This window comes from Thamnophis elegans, chromosome 2 (assembly GCF_009769535.1).
Source record: "Thamnophis elegans isolate rThaEle1 chromosome 2, rThaEle1.pri, whole genome shotgun sequence".
Classification (NCBI taxonomy): Eukaryota; Metazoa; Chordata; class Lepidosauria; order Squamata; family Colubridae; genus Thamnophis; species Thamnophis elegans.
Window position 1 is genome coordinate 23,847,522 of NC_045542.1, and position 21,185 is coordinate 23,868,706.

The 21,185-nt window shown below is 38.2% G+C and overlaps 1 protein-coding gene across 5 annotated transcripts in view; it reads right to left on the reverse strand.

The window, feature by feature from the left end:
- The window catches only part of CBX5 (chromobox 5), a 46,104-nt gene that overhangs the window by 8,520 nt on the left and 16,399 nt on the right, over positions 1-21,185 (reverse strand). For all 5 annotated transcript variants that reach the window (XM_032210638.1, XM_032210637.1, XM_032210640.1 and 2 more), the window contains exons 2-3: positions 16,789-16,966; positions 11,859-12,042 (exon numbers count right to left, since the gene is read on the reverse strand). In XM_032210638.1, the coding sequence (XP_032066529.1) occupies positions 11,859-12,042; positions 16,789-16,925 (321 nt within the window). In that variant the 5' untranslated portion in view covers positions 16,926-16,966. The remainder of the gene's footprint in view (positions 1-11,858; positions 12,043-16,788; positions 16,967-21,185) is intronic.

Consider the following 21,185-nt stretch of genomic DNA (forward strand, 5'->3'; position numbering starts at 1 on the left):
GAACTTCTCAAAAAAGGCAAATAAGTGAAATTTGTATATTATTGCACCACTTATTTTTCCTTTCAATGCTGATGTTACAATCTCAATCCCCTAACAGCAGATAGGTCAAACCTGTCTTTCTACTAAAAAATAGCAGATAACTGAAAGCTGGAAAGTGATGCTGTACAAGTCCATTTTAGATAGGCTCATTTGATGGTGGCCTCTTTTCCTTCTTTGGGAAGTTATCATCCAGCCCTCTCCCAGAAAAATGAAATATCCTAGGAAATATTGAAAAGGCAGAATATTTCTCTGGATGTGAAAAGAAAGAAACATGTTTTAAAAGACAGAATAGCTGCCTGTAGCTTCCTGGCCACCCCCTTTGTCAATGGGCAATTAAGAAGGCCAAGCTAGTCCCTTTACATAATAAAGACTTCTCCACTTCAGCTGCAGAGGGGATGGGATTAAAGCATGATAATGGCCCCTTACCCAACTGACCACATGGCATCTGAGAACTCAACCAAACCTGGATTCAAAACACAGCCTAGAGAGTTGCCCCTGCATGGCCCCATGGGAGTCTGACAATCAATCAGAATACATTTCTTACATGGGAACAGGAAACACAGGTGGGACTGAACAGGTTATAAAAAGCCTAGCAAGCCCCTTCCTCAGCCCTTCTCTTCTCCACCAACATTGAAGCATGTGATCACCTTTTCTGTTCAGGGCTCAAGCCATGTGGTCCTGTCCACTATTAAAACCATCTTTCCAAGTGGAGTAATAAAATAATATAAAGTGTTTATATTTTACTGAAATAGTCCCCTAGGGGGAGCTATACCATGTGGTAATGGCGGAGGGAAGGAATATGTAAATGCTTGAGAGGAGAACAATGAACTGTAAGAGGAGTGGCTATGAATTGAGCGGGAAAAATGTGATTGCTTGATTGGCCAGAAGGATGCCAAGGGCTAATTGGTTAAAAATTGTATTCCCAAATAAGGTAAAAGATAGGGCAATTATTGTCTCTGATTGGTCTGTAACCACCCTCGTCAGGCTAGCTGACCAGGAGTAGGAGGAGTTAGGGAGGGTATAACTATTGTTTCACTTTCGAATTTGGTGTGGCTCTCCTTTGTGACTCAGGTGAAGTCAGGGTGAGACCCACCAACGCTTTGCAAACCGTTTTCAAATTAACTCTGATTTTTGGATAATAAAAAGGAATTTTATTCTTCTACCCCGAACCTCGTCTCTAGAATTCTTTTAAAATTCTACAAACAAATTGGGGGCTCGTGTCCGGGATCCAATCTGCGCTGGAACTCTGAGGGATTCTCCTCAGGTGCACCCCTTTCCTTTTTGAAAGGAGAAGAATCACCCAGAGGACTGCGCAGCTCTTGGAAGCCCGTAAAAATTGTGCGATAGACGAGCAGTAGGGGGGGTTGAATAAAGGGAAAGAGGTTGAATAAAGAGGAAAAGCCGGCTTGGAGATCGACCGGGAAACATCTGTGCACAGAACCCTGGTGAGTACCTGGTAAAGACACCAGAACACAAGACCCAGGGCGGTCAGGGAGTGTGTGGATGTGAGAACTAGCAAAGGGGCCGGGTGGAAGTCCTTTTGAGGAATCTCAGGGGAGATTCGCAGGACGGAATGAGTGATGGGGATATTGTGAATATCCGGAGACGGTGACGTGTGGAATTGAAAGGAATTGCTGGGAGGGACACAGGAGCACATACTCAAGGGAAGGCTACCTACCCATAAGAGAGATGGGGGGTAATACAAAGTCGACTGAGTCAGGGAAAAAGTGTGTTAAAAGGATCCAGAAAAACCCCAAACTGAAAATCAACCCGAATGGCCCTTTGGGCAGAATATTGGCTGGATGGGGATCCCCGCCCTATAACCGGGAGATTTTGAGTTTGAGGTTGAACAAAGAAGATATGGTTAATTTATGTTGTTTTATATAGTGGAAAAATGATAATGTTGAGTGGCCACGAGATGGCGCTGTAAAATTACTTTCAATGCCGTAATCTGTATGATTACGTGAAACAAAAGGGAGGTTTGTAGGGGAAATGAGCTAGCAAACGTGAGGAAAGATTTAACAAGGCAGATGGAGGAAGAGGAACTAATTAGACAGCCTCCTTTGGATTCCACACAAGAAGGAGAACAAATTAAGCAATTCCCCTTAAGGGAAACCCCGAACAGAAATGATCCCAATGGGATTCCGATCATAACATATGTACATGAACCCTTGCGATCGTCCGAAGTACGGGCATTTAAGAAAGAAATGAAAAGTTTTGTTGAAGATCCCCTGACCGTAAGTGATCAGTTGGATGCCCTATTAGGACCTAACGTTTATACCTGGGATGAAATGCAAAATATAATGAGAACTTTGTTTAGCCCAGAGGAAAGAAATTTAATTAGGACAGCTGCAATGGCAATTTGGGAAAGGGAGAATCCGGGAGTACAAGGAAATCAAATCAGAGGGGACATTAAATACCCATTAGTAAGGCCAAATTGGAATAATAATGATGCAGAGGGAAGACAGAATATGATGGATTTGAGATCAATAATCATAAAAGGAATGAAAGAAGCTATTCCACAAGCACAAAACATGACCAAAGCAGTAAATATAAATCAAGGGAAAGATGAGGACCCGGTGATAGATTTGCAGCGTCTTAAAGACGGAATGCGGAAATACGCTGGGGTAGATCCGGACAATGCTCTAAATATCCAATTGGTGAAAATCCAGTTTGTTACCAAAGCCTGGCCGGATATTGCTAAGAAGTTACAAAAGAGAGAAAATTGGACCACAGAAGCTATGAAGGTTCTGTTAAGAGAAGCACAAAAGGTTTATGTAAACAGGGAGGAGGAGGTAGTGTTCTGAGAACACCCCTCCAGTGTATGTTGAAGAATTTTAAGAAGGCATATAATGGGGATCATGGGGACCCCCCATCAACCCAGGCTAATTTAAAAATATTTTGTGAGTCAGAATGGCCCACTTTTGGTGTAGGATGGCCCCCAGAGGGAACTCTGGATCCTAGGGTTATAAGCTTAGTCCATCAAGTTGTAACAAACTCAGGAACTGGCCACCATCAGGTGAACTGAAGAGAAGTTCTACCTGAGTTTCTTCCCCAAAGCGATTAAGAAGTCCACAGGGACATGTTAGAAAGCTGTTAATAGTTGTCTTTTAAAAGAAAAGTAGAGCTCGAGCCCCACCCAGATGCAAATGATGTGTTAATAAAATATCTATATATATCTTGCTCTTTAAAACTATGCCAGCGTTCTGCTGGGAGAGCTAAGAGTTTGGACCTTTAAAACTATGCCAGCGCTCAGCTGGGAGGTCCAATCTAGAACCCTGGCCAAGCAATGTGTGGACAAACATCCCTATACATTGTCTCTATAAATCTTGACCTTTAAAATTATGCCAGCGTTGCTGGGAGATCAAGATAGAAATGGAACACCCCAGGGCAGAGACAGGTATTAACAATTTAGTGCTTAAAGAGATAGAACAATGGGTGTAACTTCGAGCAAAAGTAAGAAAGTTAGCAGATAATAAGGTAAAGCCTGACTGAATGGGAAGACCTAGGTAATTGGACTTGATTAATTTGATATAATGTCTGTTTAAAAAAAAAAATAAAAAAATTATTAGGCGTGCATCTATACTAATAACATGTAGAATTGAATGGCGTTGAATTGATTGTGATATGTTTAACCAAGCTAGCAGAATAAATAAGCTTATCAGCTTGGGCTTGAAGCTATGGGGGAGGGGAGAGTAGTTAGGATTTAAACTGCTCTCTCTGAGTTTCTCAGCTGCTTGGAGAATGAGCCATAAGTTCTCCAAGGAAAGAAATTTGAAGATTTAAAGTGACAGGACCTCCCCCAGGCCTGAAAGTGTTGTTTCATGGTATGTGTGCATGTGTGTGTGTAATCATTTTCAGACCTGGAGGGAAGTTGAGATTTCTTAATAATAGAAAAAGGAGCTCATTGGCTTATGTACAGCTCCCTGAAATAATTATAATAATTGCTTTGTATGAAAGAAGAATGAAATGGGATATTTGTATGTGAAATTAATCTAAACAAGCAGTCTGATTGCAGTGCAAATGTATGTCATGGTAAAAGTTGATATGAATGCACTATAAAGAAACAGTAAGCTGCAAGATTGTTTAATGGTATGTGCATGTATGCTTGTGTGTTATCATTTCCAAACCTGAAAGGAGGGTGAGATCCTCTAATAAATAAAATGAAGCTTGGTGGCTTGTGAAAAAGCTTCCTGAAATAATTATAATGATTGGTTGGCTTGAGCAAGCATGATTGCAGTATGAATGTATATGTCCCCGAAAGTGATAACTGAAGAGATCCAAAGACCTGTGATCGCCTGCGTGAACCCCCCCCTCTTTTCCCCCTGAGTCATTCTTTGGAGGAAAATAGGAGAGGTGGGGAGAGAGTGTATGTATGTGTTTGAGTGAACGAAAGCTCTCCGGTGAGGGAATTGCGCCTATTTAGGGAAGTAGGTGAGTTATTGCAAACATGATTAATCAAAGATAAGTATGGGGACAGGTTGGACAGTAGAGAGTAACGAGAAAGTGATAAAAGAGTGGGAGAGAGGGAGAAAGAAAAAGAGTGAAAGAGACAGAAAGAGACAGAGGACAGAATTGTTGCCTATAGCTTTCTGCCCACCCCCAGCTAATGGGCCATTAAGATGGCCCGGCTAGCTCACTTTACATAATAAAGACTTCTCCTCACTGCAACTGTAGGGGGAAGGGATATTACTCAACTGACCACAAGGCATCTGAGAACTCATCACAGCCTAGATGAGAGAGAAGAATGGAAAAGAAAGAAAAAGAGTGAGAAAATCACAATGGGAGGGGCGCTAATTGTAAGCAGCCCACACCAAGTGAGAACACAGTTGAGACAGAAAGCTGGGAGGTGGTTGACTGATTCAAGGTTGTTGAAATATGAGGGTATGTTGCTGGATCATGCTGACCTAGTTCTAACAACGGACTCGACATTGAATCCAGCATAGTTCCTCAATAAAACTAATTCATCAGGAGGTGAAGAAATTGAACATTGGTGTAGTGAAATAGTGGATTTAGAAACAAAAATTAGGCCGGATTTACAGGATATCCCTTTGGAAAAGGGAGAAAGATGGTACATTGATGGTTCTTCACGAGTGGTGGAGGGGAAAAGGCAAAATGGGTACGCTATAATTCAGGAGGGCACGTGGGCTCTTTTGGAAGGGAGGAGGTTGCCAAACCATTGGTCTGCACAGGCAGCTGAATTATATGCCTTGAAAAGAGCTCTCATATTGGGGGGAAAATCAAATTTAACGATTTACACCGACTCTAAGTACGCCTTTGGAGTGGTGCAAACCTTTGGGAAAATCTGGAAGGAAAGGGGGAAGGAATAGAGTTGCAGTGGTGCATTTAAGGGCACATCAAAGAGGGGATGAAATAGAGAAACAGGGAAATAGGCTGGCAGACCAGGAGGCTAAAGAAGCAGGCATGAATGAAGTCATTGAACAGATCAAAGTTATGATTCCCCATGTGTATGAAGTGAAAGAAGTACCAATTTTTAATGAGAAGGAGGAGAATAAAATTAAACAAATGGGGGGAAAGAAGGATGAAGAGGGGAAATGGTGGTTACCAGATGGGAGACAAATCCTCAATTACTCCCTAATGAGACAAATCTTTGAGAGATTACATGAGGGGAGCCATTGGGGAACTCAGGCTTTGATTGATGAAGTACTAAAGAAATATGCAGGAATAAAAGTTTATACTGCCGCGCAACAAGTGACCCAAAAATGTATAATTTGTCAGAGGGTAAATCAAAACCAATTAAGGGAAAAACAAAGAGGATGGAGGCCTTTAGCGCTTTATCCTTTTCAAAATATACAAATAGACTTTACTGAAATGCCACAGGTGGGAAGATATAAATATTTGTTGGTTATTATAGATCATTTAACGGGGTGGGTGGAAGCCTACCCATGTTTTGATGAAACTGCTAGAACTGTTGTCAGATTAATCTTAGAGCATATTATACCAAGATATGGAGTGGTTCAGAGAATCGATAGTGATCAGGGAAGACATTTCACGGGGAAGATTACTCAAGGAATTGCTAATGTATTGGGAATTAAGTGGGACCTGCATAGCCCGTGGCATCCGCCCTCTAGTGGAAAGGTGGAGAATGGAATGCCACTAAGGAATGCTGGGATACGAATGGGGAATTTACCTAGTAAAGACCAAGGGTTGATACAATACTTGCAAATACTGTCCCAGACTTTTGATTCTTTCAGAAAAGCAGGCTATTTAATACAGACTCCTCCATTGAGCTTCAAAGTACATTCCATTGAAGTGGGAGACCAGGTGTGGATAAAGACTTGGAAGGACGATTCCCTAAAGCCAAAGTGGGATGGACCATTCCTGGTGTTGCTGACCACAGACACTGCCATCCGGACGAAAGAAGTCTGGACCCACTACACCAGAGCGAAGAGAGCCAACTTGGAGGAGTCGGAAACATGGAAAGCCCTTCAAAAAGAACCCTTGAAACTGGTGTTAAAAAAAAAAAAAAAAAAAAAAAAAAAACAGTGACTTATATCCTTTTGAATATAACCCTAGTGGCGGTTGGGGGAAAGTTATGGATTGAACCGCCTAGAATCTTTGAACCTGATGGAACTTGGACACAAATTCGGTGTTATAATGACAAGGAGAGTGAGTGTTTTCCCATGAATTGGATCTTTGAACCCAAAATTTGGTGGTATGAATCTAAGTTACAACCAAACTGGCAACAAGTAGGTCAGGAGGAAAGTTGGATAGTGGTAACACAAAAGAGAGGGGGTAAGTGTCAAACCACTCTATATTTGCAAATAAACCTAGAGACTATAGGAAGATATACTTGTACAATGTGGGAGGAGAAAGACTATTTAAACACAAGCTCTTTAGTGGTCTCCCCAAGTTCTTTCGAATTTCCTCCTATCCCCTCGTGGATGCTGACTGCTTCGGCTATTAGGAGACTGCAGAGAAAGAATAGAGCCGTTGGTATGGTGATCTGTTTGAAAAGTGGGGGACATCGAAAGGGAGAGTTCCAATACTGGAAAACTGCCCAATATGGATGTAATCTGACTCTGGAGGTAACACCAAGGCAAACTCAGAGAGATCCAGCTTGGACTTGTAAAAATCAAAGTAGAGAGTGGATGAGTGGAATCACCCAGATGTGTGAAAATGCAACCAGGGGAGACTCAAGGTGCTATTGGATAGGGAAGGCCTTGTGGTTCAGTGGTTGTGGCACGGAAGGGGAAGGCACTGAGAATCTCCACTTTCTATGTGATAATACTAGGAGTCAGTATTTACAACCAGGAAGGGGTTGTGTAAAGTATTGTGAGAACCTGCTCGGAGTCATCAACCAGCCTATCCCTTAAACCCCCATGGAAAAAGAAAGAACAGAGCATTACTTACCATAACCCAGGCCTACTCACAAGGTATAATGTGACCCTGTGGGTTGGACTGGGAATTATTAGTGGACAACCTGGGGCAGCATTACTAAAATATCTTAATCATATGGTGGTCACCAAAGAAGAAAAATGGGAGCTTTCATTAGATGTATGTAGAGCAATGGATATGATAGCCTTCCGAAAATGTGGTTCACAAACCTGGACTGGCCTGTTAGATGAAGGAGGGTTCCTAGGGGACATTTTCAGAAACTGGAAGCAAGCCTTATTTATGGTTAGTGTAATTTTTATTGGATTAAAGTTGTTGCCATGTCTAATCCCGGTAATAAGAAACTTAGTAATCACAACTGTGAAAAGTATTATGCAGGCCCAACAAACAGAGAAAACAATGATGGTACTAAAAGAAATTGGTAACCAAATACACCTGTTGGAAAGTATGGACACTCTACACCCTATGAAAAATACTGAAACTGAGAAAGAAAGATTGAAAGAAATAAAAGAAAATATTAAACAAATCACCAAATAAGAAATGGGGGAATTGGAGTAATAAAATAATATAAAGTGTTTATATTTTACTGAAATAGTCCCCTAGGGGGAGCTATACCATGTGGTAATGGCGGAGGGAAGGAATATGTAAATGCTTGAGAGGAGAACAATGAACTGTAAGAGGAGTGGCTATGAATTGAGCGGGAAAAATGTGATTGCTTGATTGGCCAGAAGGATGCCAAGGGCTAATTGGTTAAAAATTGTATTCCCAAATAAGGTAAAAGATAGGGCAATTATTGTCTCTGATTGGTCTGTAACCACCCTCGTCAGGCTAGCTGACCAGGAGTAGGAGGAGTTAGGGAGGGTATAACTATTGTTTCACTTTCGAATTTGGTGTGGCTCTCCTTTGTGACTCAGGTGAAGTCAGGGTGAGACCCACCAACGCTTTGCAAACCGTTTTCAAATTAACTCTGATTTTTGGATAATAAAAAGGAATTTTATTCTTCTACCCCGAACCTCGTCTCTAGAATTCTTTTAAAATTCTACAAACACAAGCAGCCTCCATGTCTCCAGTGTCTTTTTCCCCACTTGGAGCCAAACCCAGAAGGACATTTCTTTCATCATTTCTGTGGGAAGTATACCCCAAAAGGACAATACCAGAAACCTCAGAAAAGTGCCAAGAGACTCAAGCCAGCCTTTCCCCCTTTAAGCAAACCCCAGGCAAAAGCACCTGCTGAAAGGAACACTTAAGTATTGCCATTAAGATAAGGGGAATCAGGCTAAAAATAAACTCTCTAAGGTAAACAGAAACTCCCCTTTTCCTGCCTCCCTGACAGGATTAACTCCTAGGACAGGAAAAACAAAAAAACCTGAGACCAAGGTTAACTCAGGGAAAAAGGAAAACAAAACCCAGGACAATCAGAAACATATCAAAACCCATCAAGCTGCAGGAGCTTCTATGGGGAATTAAGCATAAAAGGCTCGGAGTCACACATTCAAGTTTGCTTGCAACCCAGAACTGCTTGAGCTTGCTTCTTGAATTAAAGGACCCATTTTCTGGCACCTGGCTTTCATGTCTATTTCTTCTCAGCATCGGTCACTGCTTCCCAAATGGGAACGGACCAGGAAAATTTCTTCCAACAATACTCTCTTAAGATCAAAAAGTGAGCCAGAAGTAACTACTCAGGTACAAAGGGGAACATCAAAGGGGTGATAGGACATTGTACTTTTTATACAGACACTGCAACAAGATATATAACACAGCAAGGAATGTGCTACTAAAAAGGTGTTTTGCTGACTAGTCTCATGTTTGAGTTTATCACACCTAAGTACTAGAGAAGATGCCTACATAAGAATAACATTAATTAAATTTCTAACTCACAGAAAGGGAGAAAAATTGCCATGTAATAATTATCACAGCAAATTGAGGTCAACTGTATGAACATTTTTTACAGAAATACCATATATCAAATAGTGCAAATTCATCAAATTTTTACATCATCCATCTCACCTACATGATTCTGTGATATCATACAAGAGTCTTCTTAAGACACTAAAGTTAAAGTCCACTGAATGGAATATTCAATTGTTGTAATATAGCTCCTTGTCTAGGTGTGGGTCACCCATGGTCCAGTTCATACCAGGGCATGCAGAGCCACGCTGAACCACACAGGAGAAAACAAACTCCTAAAACCCCATAACATCCTGATAGTTCATAACATAACATCCTGAGATGTCCAGGATTTGACCATATATAGAAAGAACTTCCCTGAGTAGTAGATTAGAAATTGTACTTTTACAGGCTGTTTTTAATCACATGCTATTGCTCCTCCTGCCTTTGTCCTATCTCAATAAAAGGGGCTCTCAGACCCCCAATCTGGGTCGCTCCATCCTGAGAAAGATTGTGTCCTGTCTTTTCTCCACATTGGCCTCATGGACGAACCACGGGAATGTTAGGAAAAACATTTTAATGGCAAAAATGATAATGGAAGCAACTTTCCAGAGATATTATGGACTTCCATTCATTGGATGTGTTGAAGCAGAAGCTAAAAAGGCACTTATTTTAATTTGGATTCCTGTACTTAACAGGAAATTAGGCCTCTGAATCCCTGCTATGCATAGTTCTAATCGACTTGCTCTAAAAAACGGAGGTACCATGTTGAACAGGGAACCATGGCAACCTAAAATGTTAAGAGAACTGAAGTAGCAGGAAACAAATCATCCATTTCCCAACTGATAGATTTACTTCCCACATTTTAAGAAAAAATCATAATGGTTTTATAAAACTGTAATCCAAATACCCTAATAATAATCCGCTGGATATGAAATGTGTGACCTTATTACCCCTCATGATTTCATTAAGGGTTAAGAGTGCAGATTTGAATCTCTAATGACTTGATCATAATTTTATATAGGCACAGATATAAAGGGCAGGGCATTTTTTTTCAAGTAAGACTTAAAAAAAAAAACCAACCACATGGAATTACAGATTTTTTTCTTCCAGAGAGGAGTGGCAAGACATAAAATGCCTCTCATAAGATCCTCATTTATACAGATTTCACAGGTTCACAGTGCCCAATAAAAATGTGTTTTAATACCATATAACTTGAATGAATGTATAAGCATAATGTATATTAGGTTATAACTACAATTTTTAAGGCCAAATCAACTGAAAGCAGATTCCGTGCAGCATATTGTACAATTAAAACCAGTATAATGCTTAAAAACACCATGAGAAAACATGTAATTAGTGGAAAGATAACAACCAAAATCAACAGTAAGCATCACAAGGACACATCATTAATCTGTCCCATAGCTTGTGAAAAAAAGCCATATATTTAAAGAATATTGCAAGGTCAGGCAGTCCAAACTTCCAGAAGGATCTATTCCAAACCTCAAGTAGTATGACAGGAAAGGCACACTTCCCAAAACAAAGCAAAGGACAAATATCCAGTACGCTGAATTCAGTGAGCACCAAAGCCCCCGGAAAGGTTCTTTTCCCTCGTTTCCTGATGAATCGCAGTTGCTCTGAACATTCTATAGTTTCGGCACCAAAGGTTTCAGCACATTTGGCTGCACATTTTTTTCTAAGACATTCTTAAACTACAGACTTTCAAAGCTCTTTTTTCTAGAGACAAAAGTTGGAAAAAGTTGAAGCAAACTAAAGATATTAAAAGGGAAGAATTTATCTAGGCAGAGAAGTCTTCAGCCTCTTGCATTCTTTGTTTATTGTCACAATTAAGAATCTTGCTTCAGCCAGCCTTTCAAATGATAAATTGCATTTCTTCAACTCTTAATCTACTCTACATAGTGCCCTGTTTGATTGTTAATCTTTATTATATTTTAAAGGTTGTAATTACTTTAGTGTTTCTTTTCTTTACAATGGTAAAGAAAATAGTGCTGGCAATTAGTTTAAAATACAGCCTTTAGAATACAATTACTTTAGAATATAGTAGTGGCAATTAGTTCATCCTGTTTTACAAGATAGTTTTCCACAAGAGGCATGTAAAAATTAACACAAATGAAGTAGGAGCTTTATTTTGAAAAGAGGTTTTTCACTCCTGATATTATTTCATGCCCTCTGGAATGGTCTCCCCCGTTGAGATCCGGACCCTTACCACCCTTCAAGCCTTCCGCAAAGCAACTAAGACCTGGCTGTTCCGGCAGGCCTGGGGCTGTTGAATTTTCCAGCCCCATCCGAGGTTATGAGTGTTGTTGTATTTTAAATTGTTGTCTTTTATTTTTATTTTTGTACCCCTTCCCCTTCTGATTGTTAGCCGCCCTGAGTCTTCTGGGAATAGGGCGGCATACAAACCAAATAAAACCTTAAACCTTAAATAAAACCTTAAACCTTATTTGAAAATCTAAACTGAAGTTTTCTGTCCAATTTTAAAAACAACTGTCTACATAAGAATGCCAAACAGAATTGTCATAAAAAGAGGAAAGATCTTCAAGCAGGATACTCACCTCTCTCTTCTTTTTGGCTTTGATCTCTTCAGTGTTGTTGGCAAGGCTAGACTTTCGCTTGGTGCCCTCTGATTTCTCCCGAGGCTTGTTTTCACCTTCCTTCATTTTTTTGTATTTTTTCATAAACTCAGCAATCAGTTCAGGGCAATCAAGGTTCTTTTCAGGTTCCCAAGTATTATGCTCCCTGACACAACAAGAGATGGGCAACAGTGGGGGGAAAGGAGAGTAACAAACAGAAGAAAAAATGAAGACATTCCCACTCAGTGATCACAAACATCAACTGAGAAGTGAGAGAAGTCTTAATTCATAATCAACGTATGAAAGAACAGTTCCATTTCCCCAAACAATATAATTATTTCTCAAGTTTACTGAAAACTAGATTTGCTTTAAACTCAAGCTTATAGATTACTTTTTGCATTATGTTCTAATTTTAAAGAGAATTTTTATAAAATAATGTATCATTGGTACTTGTCACCAGAGAAATTGTCTTGAGTGTATACATATACTTCAAATCTCTGTTGGAAATGTTAATAACATGAAGAAACATTTTATCATGCGTGATGGACACGTAAAAAAGCTGAAAAAAAGATCTTGGATATTAATAATACAGGTAGTCCTCGAGTTAAAATCACAATTGGTCCAGAATTTCCATTGCTAAGCAAAATGACTCACACCTGATTTTACGACCATTTTTACATGATTGTTAAGTAAATGACTGTAGTTAAGTGAATCATATGGTCATTAAATGAATCCAGCTTCCCCCATTGACTTTACCTATCAGAAGCCAGCTGGGAAGGTTGCAGATGCTGATCACATGACCCCAGGCGCCGCAACCATTCTAAATACATGCTGGTTGACAAGCATCTGAATTATGGTCATATACCAGTAACTATTGGGATGCTACAACAGGCCTAAGTGTGAGAACTCTAAGTCACTTTTTGCAATGCTGTTGTAACTTTAAATGGTTGTTAAGCAAATGGTTGTAAGTCAAAGACTACTTATACACTAATTCAGAATATTTTAAAAGTTAACATGCAATTGAAACCAGACACTTTCTTTGGGGACTAATAGATAAACAACTAGAAAAAAGCTATGGAACTTTGTTTTTACTTGTGATAATTGCAGCAAGACTACTATATGCTCATAAGTGGAAACGTTTTGTAATACCCACATTAGAGAAATGGCTGGTGAGCATGATTTATCCAGAGATGAACAAATTAACTTCTTTGCATAGAGAAAAAACAATATTTTATTGGTTGGCAATCGGTTAAAATTTTTTTGCACAAAATAGAAAAAATGTACTTATGGTTTGTGGTTTTGATGATTAGCAAAAAAAAAAACCTGGATAACAGCAAAGAATGAGCTTTTTTTTGTCATTTGTAATAGAGTAAGACTTAATTTTGCCATTGTACTTATATTTGCTGCAAAGAAAATTATTATTATTAATATTTTCGTAGATTTTCACAGGTGTAAGTATGCTGGTCTTGTTGTATTTGGGTTTTTTCCTGGGAAGTGACTTGTGACTTTTTCACACTTAAGACTGTTGCAGCAAGCCCATGATCACATGATTTACATTTGAATGTGTGACAACTAACTCACATTTATGACGGTTGCTGTGCCCTGAAGTAATGTGATCCCCTTTTGCAATCTTCTGACAAGCAAAGTCAATGGGGAAGCCAGAATCACTTAACAACGGTGTAGTTGTAACCATGTTACTAATTTAACAACTGCAGTGATTTACTTAAATGTGGCAAGAAAAATTGTAAAATGGAACAAAACTCACGTAGCAACATAAATTGTGGGCTCAATTGTGGTTGTAAGGCAAGGACTATCTGTATAAAACATTAGATGTACATCTTATTATAAAAATGCATATTCTAAGAATCACTTTCACAAATGGAACATATCCAGGCAAAGGGCATTTTCCCAACTATTAGGTGGGTTTCCTGTATGCCAAATCAGCATGACATTTAAAATGCAAAGTATTTGTCAGAAGACACCCTTATCGTAAAAACATCCAGTTTCTTAAAATAGTAATTAAGATGTTAAATAAATGCTAATAAATAATATGATAACCCTTTATTAAAGCCAATTAAAATCTCATGGCAGCAAACTAATGTCTGACTCTCAAAGAAACACTTTATCCAGGTTAGAAGAAGAAATTAAAGAAATCCACTCAAGGAAAAAAGACATGATGAGATGAATGGGCAAAAATCCCACAGGTTAATTAGGCTAATTTGTATCCAATATATCGATCGCATATGCTAAATAAATAAGATCACAGCAAAATACCATATATATCAAAGCATCTTGGAAATAATAAAAAGAATTAAGCTTATATGCCACCCAACTCCTAGCAAGTCTGAGAGATTAATAATCAACAGTTATTTTACCTCGGTAACAGAGTAAGACAGAGTAAGACCTCAGGATGTCTGATTAACTGAAATATTGCCAAATATAGAAAGTTTCTCATTTTTTGCTGTGATAGCAGAGGGACTTGCTGTTTCAGTTGCTACACAATAGGTCAACACCTCAATATTGGCTTGATGGATTTGCCTTCCTACAATCAAGTAGTGTGCATCCATTTAAATATCACATCCTCAAATCTGAATCTTGTAGATAATGATTCTATAAACAGATAACCTACTTTGATCTTTTGGAACTGTAAAGCTATCTGGCATAACCAGGTTGATAAACCAGGATACAAATACATATGAATACACATATTCACAAACATCTTTTTGAGAGCAATTATTTTGTAGTAAGTTAAGTGAGAAAGAATGTTCATCTTGGGTGCTTAAAACGCCCCCACTCTTCTGCATATCTTGCTCTGATACATTCAACTGTGCAGTTATCTATTCACTTGAGTTCCATTACATAATCCTGGAAATTCTGCTTGGCCTATCTTGGCTTCACAGATTTTCAGGCATTATCTTGCAGTTTTCAACTTACTTTAATCGCTATAGCAGCTAGAAAAGTTTTTAAAAAGTAAAAACAAAAATATCTAGGATCCTGTTTAACATCCAATACCAAAATTCTGTGCTTGGATTTATAGCCTTCAAGGCGCTTACAAAATTTCCCTATGATGCAATAGAGAGATGACATTAATTAAAATGGTAATTCAATTAAATCTCAATCTGATTTGATGTTAAAAACAATGTTAAATTTATTGAATATGATGCCATGGTAAAAATTAATCCTCAAGGCCTTCCAAAAGAACCATGCATCTGCCTGCTTTTGAAAGGTCCTGAGGATCCTTGCCTTGAGGACAAGGTTTTCTAAAGGAGGGAGCTGCTACAGAGAACACCCATCACTAGCGTCTCCCCTCCCTGTAGTACTTCCTGATAGGTTGGCAACTCTTAGTTGTTTGGGTAGGAGGACAGAAACAGCTGGGAAAAACACTACCTAAGATGCCCAGGTTTTGAGCCATTGTAGGACTTTGTAGATAATTATCAGAATCTTGAATTGCACTTGGAAACTTACTGATAACCAGTGCAGCTCCTGCCATAGAGGCAGTTTTGTAATTCTTAGCTGAGCATGCATATTGTGTGAAGCTTCCACGCAGTCCTCAAGGGCAGCTCCAAGAACAGCAGGTTATAGTAATCTTATTTGAAGATGAGAAAGGCGTGAAGTCATCTTCAGTGCACTGTGTTCCAAGGAAACTGCACTGGTGAACCAGTTGAAGCTGTGCAAAAGCCCTTCTGGCCATGGTCTCCACCCGGTCTTTGACCAGTAGCCATTCACAAACACAAACTGATTGCAATTGTGTGCTTTCCCCAAAGGTGCACAAAGCTGGTGCAATCCTGGAATCAGACATTCTCTGAAACAATAACTACTCTGTCTTGCTTGGGTTGAGTTTGAACCTGCTTTTCCCCACTCAGACTGTGACTGCCTCCAGACATCAGGTCATGATTTCTCTCTTTCTCCCTAGTAGGCCTAGGGTAGAGAAGTGCAATCACTTATAGATGATACTTGGATCCAAACCAACAGGTAACTTCTCCCAGTGATTTTATATAGATGTTGAAGAGGATAGGGGAAAAGACTAAACTAGGGACCTCATATAGAATTGTCTAGGAGTCTGGCCTCTTTCCCTCCACAGTCAACATCTGGATACCTGAGATAGGAGTGGAACCATTACAGCATCATGCCTCCAACTCTCACCCCTTGCAGGCAATCCAGAAGGACTGTTTGATAGTATCAAAGAGATTCAGAAAAACAAGGATGGTCACATCCAAGTCTCACTGTAGAACAGTCAGAAGAGTGACCAATATGCTTCCATCCCATGCTCAGGTCTGAACCCAAACTACCAAGGGCTAAGATAATCCCCCCTCCAGAGCCTTTTGCAATTGCAGCACCACCACTTAATCAAAAAAGGAAGAGGATGTTTGTTGTATCTAGTCCTGTCTTTTAAGGAAGTTCTTCTTTAGGGGCTTCTAGGAATTCCCCTTCTCTCTCAAAAAATGATTGATTATAGCCTGGATCTACTTCTAGTCCCCTGCTTGACTGCTTTTATTAGCCAAGTGGGACAAAAGTCCAATTCAAAATGGGGAAGCTAAGATCACAGAATTTTTGTAGAATATATTATAGTGTGGAGTGCAGGGAATTAACTTTTTTTTTCTTCATGAAGCAATAGTGCTGGTGAATAACTCAAGTGGAACTACCAACTCTGTGAAGTGAGAGAGGGAACGCAGATGCCAGTATTTCCAAAACACATTTTAAGGTCCCAGGCTTTGCCTCATGACCCACTTATTTAAATGGATGCACGCCACTCTTATTTGGAGTGAGCAAAGCAAGCTCCCACCTGTGGGATTTACCTTCCTCCTTTAAGGGAAAGCTTGAATAACGGCAATGGATTTTAATTTGAAACACTGCCTGGAGCTCTGCTACCAAGAAAGATCAAAGCCCATGTCAGAAGGAAAGTTGGACTTACTCAGAGAATCCTTTCCACTTGAGAAGATACTCCACTTGACCCTTCACAACACGCCTGTCTAGAACCTTCTCCACAACATATTCCTCCTCTTCTTCAGAGGACGAACTATCTGCTGTCCTCTTGTTTCTTTTTCCCATAGCGCAGAAGTTGTACCTAATGCACCAAGGCTACCCAATTCCTGCAAATCGGAAGTGAAATGTTAATTGGTGGTAACTGCAAACCGGTTTCTGTTTCCATAAATCTCATGCTAAACATCCATCTATATAATACACATCTCAAAGGTCTCATGTCTGATTACTAACATTCATTGCTTACAGGGAAATCTGGAAGCATATTTTAGAGGAGAACTTCGATACCAAAGAGAAATACAGTTAATATTTTTCTTCCATGTTCTCCTTTAAGATGGTTGATACAGCACAAAACCATATACAATTTTAAAGCTACCTACAATTCAGCTGAAATATCAACCATTTTGATACTAGTTGCTAAGGACTGTGCAGCTGAATTAATTGATATAACATCCAGAAAAAAAACTATTCTCATAAAAATCCACAGTTAAAATTAGCCCACAAATTATTAAATACCAATGTTTTATTTATTGCAGATCTGATTGGAATTCAACAAATTGAGCATTGTTTGGCTGTTCATTCAATTTCAAAATTCAAAATTCTTTGTAGATAAAGAATGAGAATATCCAAATCAAGGCCCAATCTCCTACATTTATTAGTATATTCCTAAGCACTGTTTATTTAAATTCTATCTTTCCTCTAAAAAGTGTTTTAACATAGATATCATTTAAAATGAATGACTGAAACCAAGAAAAAGTCTTGTCCTTGCATCTGTCCACAGATATTTATTCATGCAGTATCTTATTCTTAAAATGAATGGTAATTTCAGACACATTTTAAATAAATAATTCATATACAGCTTCCAAAAAACGGAATGATTTGTCATTGTCATTGCTATGTACACAGGGCCTGTAAGACTGTTTCAAAATATTCTCAACTTTAAACATTTAAAAGTTTGAGAAGTTTAAAAATCTTCTCAAGCAGAGAAAGCATCCCAATTATGTTTCTCACACATTTTCACTACCTTAATGTTTACTTAAGTGCATGAAGAAATGTACCTCCCACTTTTTTCACCTTTAGCACTTTTTACAGGTCTTCTTGCAAACAAATCAAAACGAAACTTTGTTAAGTCACTGATTTGAATTTTTCACACTTTTCTACTCCACTTTGGAGCAGAATTAAAGTTTTCCAATTTAGCTTACTTTGCCTCAGGATCCAGGTTCCACAAATCCAATATATAATCTCTGATTGGGATTACTAAAGTTATGATGTTAGAATAATGTTGAAAAAAGCATGCATTTTGTACTTTCTAGTAATCACTGCATATATATTCAGTATAAAGGTTTCCAGATACTAAGGTCCTTCGCTTTCTGGAAGTAAGAACTAATGAACTCATTTGTACTTACTTTAGAACACAGTACAAAGATAAACTTGCACTCTAAGTAACTTAGTTGAGGAAAGAAAAGTATGTCAAGTTGGATTTACAAAAAGTTATTAGAACAGGAATTGTATTTACTTGATAGTCTACATCCTGTTTTTCAAAAGCTCAAGAGGGTTTCCATGGACATTGCACTTCATTTCATCTTCACAACACTTTTGTGAGATGGATTAGTCTGAAAGAGAGTGACTGGCCCAAAGTTACCCAGTAATTTTCCATGGATAAAAGTGGATTTGAAGCTGGGTCTCCTTGATCAAAATCCAACACCTTAACCATTATACTATAACACAATGCTCAGAAAGTATATATTTGCTTATATTGCTAGATTGCCCTTATTACTCATGTTATAGAAGCATATAAACATTTTAACACTTGGTATAGTGACTAGGGAAACAGCAAAGGAGTCGTTCGTTCTGGGAATATTAGGAATGTGAATGGAGAGTGGATTTCAAAAAGAAAGATCTAGAAATAAAAAAGGGAGGGAGAGACAGAAATGATGCTCTTGACAGCAAGAAATATTTAATATGAAATATTTAAATCTTTGCTGCAACAGTAATTACTTTACTTTGTTTAAAAAAAAACCTTCAAATATTGCTCCACTTCTACAGTTAAAAGATAAACACATTATCTTAAATCCTCATCTTTCCATAGTAAAAACAAGACACAGACATACATAATAAGTTATTTATATTCATAGCAGTTAGAGAATTCATTTGTTAATTAGGTAATTTAGTGGAGGTATTGATAGACAAAATTAAATTTTAAAAAATGCCATACATATAAGTGAAAGTTCATTCAAAAGTGGGGTTGAAACACTAAATAACTGAAATGATTGATTCTTCTTATGACCCAGAGTCCCACTGCTACAGCTACAATAACCTGGAATGCAGTGATGTTGTGTTCATGGATCAGTAGTTAAAAGTACTGTCACAGCTACTTATACAAAGGCATTATTTTTCCAGCAATTTATAACTTGCCTATAAACATTCACCACAGTTTGAAATATTGGCTTAGGAGGACTCAGTTCTGAGTGAATGCTAATATTCCTCCCTTCAAAGAAACATGTGAATTTGATCAATTATATGCTCTTAGTGAACATGTATTCCAAGATGATCTGTCTCCAATCTGGCTCTTCAGGTCTTCCAAGAATAAAAAAATCAATTACCTGTACCATATGAGTTACTAGGCTGCAAGGGGGAAGGGGAGTAATTATACTTTGCTTGGGCAATTATAAATTACATTCCCAGTTTTAAATAATTTGAATGTAGTAGACGATTAGTTCATAAACACTACTCAGCTGTGCTTGGTGCAGAGAGATTTTAATTTTTTTCTTAATTACATCATTTTCATTAATTACACAATACTGAAATAAAATTTCAATGTCTTAAACTGTTTTATTAATAATGATAATTTTATTTTGCATTTTATCTCTAAATAGATTTTGTCCATTGTCTAAGACTAAAATGAAGTTCTGTTTATTGTTTCCAAAGTCCTATAAACTGAGTTCTGGAAGTCTCTATTTTACTATACTTGCAGAAAACTAAAACCATTAAATATTAATTTAATAATAGCACAGGGTAAGGACATCTATATTTAAATGATTATTTGATCCTGAGTATGAGTTCCAACTCAAAGCACTGATGATGTTACCTAGTTTGGGTAATGGAACAAGCGAGTTCAGAGAGCACCAAAGACCTCTCAATTGGAAGTCTTCATGCTTTTGCAATCTATAAGAGTATGGTGCTAAACCTTTATTTATTTCTGAATAAGAGTTAAATATTTTCAGATTTAATAGATTGCATTTAAATTATCTTAACCCAATCTACTCTGCAAAATACCATTAACCTAGAGACATAAGAAATTTAAAAAGCTATCTCCTTATGGTGACCAAGCAGCACTGAATGACATTCTCTTTGGCAAACATAATTAAAGAGAAACAATGACAAATAAACTTTGACATGAAACATGTTTATTTGCTCACAAATTGTCTAAAACATTTTGGTTCTTTGTAATAAGGCTAAAAGAAATATTTCTCTGCTTGTTGAAATCTGTTTACAACCAGTATCTGATAAATGTCTCAAGGTACAATAAACCAATACACACACACATATATAAATACTGAATTTATATAAATATTAACAGGATCTAGATTTCAGAGGTCAGTTTGAGCAACGTGAAAACATAAATGTAGAAAAAATGTAACAAGATTGTATTAAATCAGTGGTAAACTGCATATTATCGACTGCTAATATTTAAATGAATGTACTTGTGATTTATCCTAACAAATAGCTTTAGACCAGAGGTGTCAAACTCGTGGCGTCATGGCAGCATCATGTGACATATCAGGACTTTTTTTCCCCTTCGCTAAACCGGGCATGAGCGTGTCCAGTGCATGATGCATCTGGCCTCCAGGCCGCAAATTTGACAGCCCTGCTTTAGACAATGTAAAAATGACAAGAACTCAATATTTATTTGCAGAATTTATATGGCTGCTGGCTAAACTTTAACAATATGACTCAAAATGGCTTACAATACACCCTAACAACAATAAACAATAAAATTAATGAAAGGCAACCTGATTCGCATTCATACTATTTCAAATTCGTTTTGTTACAAGATGGGCAGCAAATAATTTAATAAATAAATTTCCTGAAGGGAACTTACTCAGGCCCCAATACTCAGGGTAGTCATATTTTTAAGCTCTTTCTAAACAGGGCCAACTGAAAAATGGAAAGGAGATTGTCCCAGGGGGCAAACAACACTGCTGAAAAGGCAGCTATTTGGTTCCTATCATGTGGCACTGTTTCAGTGAACAAATCCAAAGCATGCCCACTCTATTAAAATGAGAGAAGCAGATGTTTTTAGGAGGAGATAGCAACAAAAATAACTTA